Source organism: Saccostrea echinata, unplaced genomic scaffold (genome assembly GCF_033153115.1).
Source record: "Saccostrea echinata isolate AGI-Se365-2 ecotype Australia unplaced genomic scaffold, CSIRO_AGI_Sech_v1 ptg000029l, whole genome shotgun sequence".
Classification (NCBI taxonomy): Eukaryota; Metazoa; Mollusca; class Bivalvia; order Ostreida; family Ostreidae; genus Saccostrea; species Saccostrea echinata.
Genome location: NW_026889778.1, coordinates 9,664,369 through 9,671,116, shown reverse-complemented (window position 1 = coordinate 9,671,116; position 6,748 = coordinate 9,664,369). Strand labels below are relative to the sequence as shown.

General features: G+C 33.4%; 1 protein-coding gene across 1 annotated transcript; it reads right to left on the bottom strand.

The window, feature by feature from the left end:
* Nucleotides 1–1,065: 1,065 nt before the first annotated feature.
* LOC133195579 (interferon-induced protein 44-like) lies at nt 1,066–4,872 on the bottom strand. The gene is made up of 6 exons (XM_061331464.1): nt 4,350–4,872; nt 4,153–4,244; nt 3,677–3,874; nt 3,288–3,434; nt 1,555–1,726; nt 1,066–1,375 (listed from the first exon to the last, which is right to left on the bottom strand). Exons 1-6 carry the CDS (start codon nt 4,870–4,872, stop codon nt 1,071–1,073), a joined length of 1,437 nt encoding a protein of 478 aa, XP_061187448.1. The 3' UTR covers nt 1,066–1,070.
* Between the last annotated feature and the right edge of the window lie 1,876 nt (nt 4,873–6,748).

Below are 6,748 nucleotides of genomic sequence, written 5' to 3'. Positions count from 1 at the left end.
TCCAAAATGCAGAAAAATTATCCTTTGAAATTATACGTAGGTTATAAATTCTTTTCTTTTTTAGGGAAGATGACAGAAATTAGACAACTTTTGAATGTTAAATAACAGAGTTAAAGATTAATAATATTTAATGGCAGACTGTTTATTTATCTATAAAAAGACATTTGCAATACTGATGAGGTCAAAATAATAGGGAGACCGAAAAAGGTCGCCTTAATCCAGTGGTCTCCCTAAGCCAGAAAATATATCCTCCTTGGTCTCCTAAAGCCATATGTCATATATATATATATATATATATATATATATATATTTATATATATATATATATATATATATATATATATATATATATATATATATATATATATATATATCTCAAAGTGTACACATATTTTGCTTTCTATTCTGTCAAAAATGAAATATAAACTCAGAGGATCAATACATTATTGTATTAAGAAATATATACCAAATAGTCACCAGCCCACCAATTGATACGACACAACTTCATTATGAAATTACTACAATTGATGCATAAAAAAGAAAGGTGGACGATAAAAAGCATCTTATAGTAACATAATTGTCTATAGTCCAAAGACTGTGTACTAGTCAACACGGATTATATGCCGTGCAGATAATTTAAGTATATATACAAATATTAAATCAATTTAAGACAGAATATAATGTATAATTATATTTGTGTTCTTACCACGAACTTACTAGTAATTGCAAGGTGACAAAAGTCTGCAAATATTTCATGTACCTCTGAACTCGAATTTAGCCTATTGTACATAAAATAGTATTATCATTCTTTCATTCTTAGACTATTTGAAAAGATTGTGTAAAAAGAAACTCTCCCTCCTTATCACTTAACTGTTTAATTACTGATTTTCTGCAGAGAACCTCTAAAAAATATTCTTGACAAATTTCGTAAAAACAGATATTTTTTTTTCAAATAAATGTTTTTCTTTCAGATTCCGATCCTAAATAATTCAGTGCATAACACAACTGCCTTTCATGTAACATTTAAAGCTTAAATTTCACTCAAACTTTCCCAGTCCCCGTCAATCATTTTAGTCTTTTTCCTCTCGTCTTCCTTCGGCAGCCAATTTATCTACTTGTTCCTCCAAGTAGTCGTCTGCAAAATCTGCCGTCTGCTTCAAGGCCTTCAGGATTAAAACATCAATATTAGGATCCAAACTTGTTTCATTCTCGTAGTTTTTGATAGGCAAGATATGGCCACGTGGAAGTCCCATGACGTCAGCAACCTTGTTGACGGTGTCACGGACAGCTGGACTGTAGAACATATTGGATGCGTCCTCATTGACCTTTGGGCAGACTTTGTCCAGTTTAGTCAAATACACGACCTGAGGTATATCTGTTCAGTGAAACAAATAGTTTGCAGGTTTAAATTAAATCGAATAGTTTGAGGAAAATTTGACAGGATATATGATATAATTCACTTATCAAGAAATGAGAGTGTACTTCAGTGGATCGTTCAGTAATAGCCTAACAGTAGTATTATATTCATAATTTAGAAATTTTGAACACACTTACTTCTCTGATTCATCCTCCCCTGTAAATCTTTAAGCTGTTTGAGAATTTTTTGGGGCATAACATCAATTGTACTTCCGTCCACCACAAACGCCACACAGTGAATTTTGTCTCCAAGTCTTGGGTTCCGAATGAATCCAAACGTCTCCGAGGTAAACGGTGACGACGGATTAAACTGGAAACAAATTGCACTGCATAATGTAATCTTTACTTCGTAATCTTTACAAAGCAAATTTTTAACACGTCTGCTAATGTGAATTTTACAACCATAAAGACCAGAGTTCCCTTTGAAACAACTCTCACGTCGAGACAACATGCAGTTTATCTATCTGATTTACACGAAATCTTCGTACATGTATGTTTACATTTCTGTAGGCAGTGATTATAAGAAACTTTAAACTGTCATCTTGGCGGAAAATACAAAGGAAAATATAAATTACTTCGAATAGTAAAATATGATAAACCAGACTTTATGCAGATAACCATTTTACAGAAACAATCTATATTAGATCTCAGATATGCAAATCGTAGTTCTTTCTCGGTTATCCTATAAACTAACCTACAAGTAAACCTTCGGCATTTTTTACATTTAAGGAGACCACTTTAATGTAGCCAAGCGACCTGTGCAAAGCATACCGTTTTCTATTGACAATTAACGTGCATGTATGGAGGAAATATGAGGTGAAATTTAGGCAATGTTGAAGAATATTTTGAAGAGTGTGTGAAAAAAAACCTATTTGCATGCATGGCAATGACTTACTTTAAAGTTAAAAAAGAATGAAATAGAATCTCTTTAAAATATGGCAAAATACAGAATTTTTTTTACCCCTGTCATCTTCTGCCTGTCTGTCCGTCATTCTGCACTTACCGTACGTCTTTAACAATTTCATTTCCAGATGATAACTCTGAAAGTACTGAGGCTTTTACAGCGAAATTTCCCTCTATAACTTTTATGACTTTACAAGGATTTATTTTGATTTTGAGGTCATATGTTCAAAGGCAGAAATGTATACAAATTATGAGATAGTACACTTTAGTTACCGGACGATATCTCTAATAATATTTATTAAGCTTTTGCAGTGAAATTTCATACTAAAATTTCCAATGACATATATCAAAGGGGTTTCTGGAAAATTAAGTAATCAGTGTCACGGCATTAATGACAGTTGGTAGTGTGGGATTATTTGCATAATGAGCTAATTAATTTGTATTAATTAACCCATGTATGTTTCCAACTGTCGTTAATGTCCGTAGATATTCAACAAACTAGACAGTAATTCCTTATATTTACATTTAAATGTGAAAAAAATCAAAAGTGCTGTCTAATAGAATTGAAATATACCAACCATTCCATTCCCCACCCACTGAAGTCAGAAACATTGACAGTCCGGGGAATTGACACGCATATTAAGCACTTCACCTTTCACTTGGCGACATTTACATTCAGTTGTAAATATCGAGTAATTAACACAAATAACTTTAAAGAGTTATCAGAAAGAAAACTGTTGGAAATGTAACTTTATCTCCATATACTTCTATCCTTAAGTAGGAGACATCAATTCCTTGAATTTGCGTATTGCATTATTGGCAGAGATGACTGCACTCGCCCAAACCTTTCTGTCATAATGACATGTTACAGAATAATCAGTTACAGGTAAACAACCAACACACTTTAATTGAATTACATAAGAAAGAAATAAAAATTTCAGAAATAGCATCTTATACTTTTATTCTACCTGGTATCTGTCTGGTACGTTTCCGTCCAGTATGTAAACAATCTCCTGAGCGTCTATTGTAAAATCCTCCTCCAGACCCCGAGTGTCACACAGGCGAATCTTCAGGTTATGACCCGAGTTCTGGTCCTTTATGGTGTATCTTCGAAACTAAAACAATGTGTCATTTATATGCGGAAGTTATGTACCACAAATATTAAAGAATTCCATTGAAAATTATATCATCCAGTTCGCAAAACTATAACATTTCAAGTATGATATCTCATTGCCATAATTTATGATCAGTAAAACAAGCATGTATCTGTTGCATTAGCACCAAACTACAACCATGCTTATCATTACACTGACATAAGAGATTTGCAATTCTCATCAAATACAATTACGTTTCTTACCACTGTTGTTAGACTGTGCTCAAAACTCCCACTGCGAGCCTTACTGGTGATTTTTCCCCGGAAAATAGAGTTCACCGAGTTAAAGAAGCTGGATTTTCCCGCCCCAATCTGACCAATCAGAAGAACGTTGACGGCAGACAACTTAGCCTCATTCTCAGGTTCAAAATCAACAATTGATTCTTTCAGTTGTTGCACTACCTTATAATTATTTGCAAAATAAACTTCATCAAAATACATATATTTCAACGAATGCAGTAGAGGAAATATATAGAGAACAAATATGTAAAAATGACGTTTATTAATTGATCAAATAAATTTACATGAATGTAGTCTAAGAAAGTATGGAGAAAAAATATGCACGCATGACGATTAATCTTTTAGCAATTTAAATTCATTAAATGTACGTATAATGAGCAAATCATGCACTTGTTTTATCTCTTAGATAAAGAATTATTCAGAAATAAATATGTATGAACCTCCACATTAAACTCTGGAAACTTTCTCCAAGGGTTGTCCAGAAGTGCAGAACCCACTGCCTTTTCTGTTGATTTGTTTGGGTCAGGGCCATCTAGATCATTAAAATAGACTATTTGCATCAAAACGATTAAGCGAAATGATTAAGGCAAGTACTTAATTTAACAGCTTAAACTGTTTGTTTACAAAATCAAGTTACCTTTCACTTGGTATACTTCTAGATCCGTCACTTGAAGATGACCATTTGCTATGGAATTCACGTTTTGTCCATTTAAAGTGTATGAGTGTCCCATATTGAAAGAACCATTCAAAGGAAAGTAATTTCCAGACTTGTTGATGTTTCCACTAAAAGAATAAATGTCAAAGCCATCACCAAATGTTGGCCCATAATTTGATTGTCCATACCCAGCATAAGTTGTATCGGAAATGGGAAACTTAAGTGGATTTGATGACCCATTATACTGCAGTCGAAACAAAAACGCATTAGGATCAATGATGTTTTTGCCGTTAGAATTCCAGCTCTGTGACAGGTATCCCCCGTATATTGTATTGTTTGTGTTGTAGAAAACAGTCACCGTTTCTCCCTTACTGTTACATTTCTGGTGAAATGTTTTAGCTGAACATCCGTCTCTGCTAATCTTGTACAGCAACTGGAAATGAGAGGTCTTTCCTATCCAGGTGGCCAACTGCTGTCTGTATTTCTGATCTAGAAGTTCCGTCATTATTCTAAGATTTGTAACAGACAAAAGTTAACGGTCGCGAAAAGGATACGAAATTATCAATTTCATTATGCAATTATATGTAAAATTGTTAAATCTTATAATTAGTTTAAAAATCTTAATTAAGAGACCTAAAATTCTCAGTTACTTTTCTGTCAAATGTAGATGAATGAGTATATGTACATGATTGATTTCCTTTTGGTGTCCATGAACTGATGAAGTTCAATGATTTCAGCATTTTTACAAGGTATATTGATTTTGAATATCTCAGAAATTGTAGCCTTGCCCTACTTGCAGAAGTTATTTTAAGAATATTTCAATATATTTCTGTGTATAACAATAGGATATTAAGTCAAAAAGCCCTGAATGAACATGTATGATATGCAGTTGGTAACTAACCCAGGTCACCTGTGCCAAAAATGAAATCAAGTTTTACATTAAATTACCTTTTTCTAACCTAAATGAATCGTTTTAAAAAGTTAAAAAGGTAATATGCGAACCATCTATCCTTTCGTTTTCTCTTCGGAGGTGATAAAGGAATTATAAAGAGTACATGCACAATGTATTTTGGTTCCAGCAAGCGAGGCTTAAAACAATATCGTCTTTGTTTGTAAGGCTCATTATTATAAATGTTTTATAGAAGAACTTGGTTTTAATTTACATTTGAAAATCTTAACATATTCTCACACTCCACCTTCTAAGGATGAAATTCTTCAAAATCACATTACAATCTTTAATACTTTTACCATTCAAGTCAACGAAGGTGAGTTCGATCTACCCTACCTATTCTGGATTCCTTAATTTCATAAAACCGCACAAAGATACATTGCCGAGTCCAGCAAGAGCCCTACCAAACACCTATCTTTATACCTCACAAAAATATTAATTGCTGTAAAGGAGAAACTCCTGACTTACTGTGCTACAGCCTATACTAGAAGTTGTGTAAATCAAATGTGGATTCTCAAAAACACCGAAAAATCCAGAAAATATAAAATCATTTTTTTTAAAGTAGGTAACATGAAAAACGTGTCTTCTCTACCCTTTATACAACCATTTCTCATGATACATTAAAGAGCTGGATTTTGGACATCATAGACAACTGCTTCCTCAATAAAAATGAAATGTTCGTATCTTGTGATTGGTCTTCAACAAAATAACTTTGATAAAATTACTCTGATTCTACACGCAAGTACTAGTTGATACTAAAAGGATGCTGGACTTTCCCATTGACAACATCTATGTAGGCTTTGGAGACCAGTTCTTCCAACAAATTGTTGAAATTCCGATTGTCTCCCAACTTATTCAATACGCAAGAACATGCGCCGAGTAAGGAAAATTTTTAAAACCGAGACAGGCTACTGACAGAGAAGTTGATGTTACAGGAATTTCAACAACCTCGTTTAAAGTCAGCGTTTCGTAAATTCTATGGTATTTATAATGACCTTGCTAGCAAATATAACATACATTGGGTCGTATTTTTACTGACATATTTCATATCAATTGTTAAGCGTTTGTTCCTTCTAATTTTGACTACTGAATATTCCGTCTACCTGATCCATTCATAGGACTCGTAGTGGGTGTGTCCGGTCGACAGCGGATGCTTACTCCTCCTAAGCACCTGATCCCACCTCTGGAATTTCCAGGGGTCCGTTTTATGCCCTGTTCAAAGATTTGAAGTGTTTGTACTTTTTCTTAGAATCGGTCACTGTTCATTATCTTCATTTTTCACATATTGTATTGGGACATTACTGGAAAGCAATTAAGGATATCCGCTCCTCAGCCAGGAAGGATAACTCTTGAAAATACTTGTTTCATTTTAAAAGTCTCCAAATGAAGCTTGAAATTGAAATTTTTTTGTGTAACAATTTTCATTTCATTC

Bases quoted from the DNA above. Each gene is read 5' to 3' on its own strand.
- LOC133195579 (XM_061331464.1), bottom strand. From the start codon at position 4,872: ATGACGGAACTTCTAGATCAGAAATACAGACAGCAGTTGGCCACCTGG. The intron at 1,727-3,287 runs GTAGAATAAAAG...ATTTGTTTCCAG, and splicing joins ACGTACCAGACAGATACCAG to TTTAATCCGTCGTCACCGTT. The intron at 1,376-1,554 runs GTAAGTGTGTTC...TTCACTGAACAG, and splicing joins GGGGAGGATGAATCAGAGAA to ATATACCTCAGGTCGTGTAT.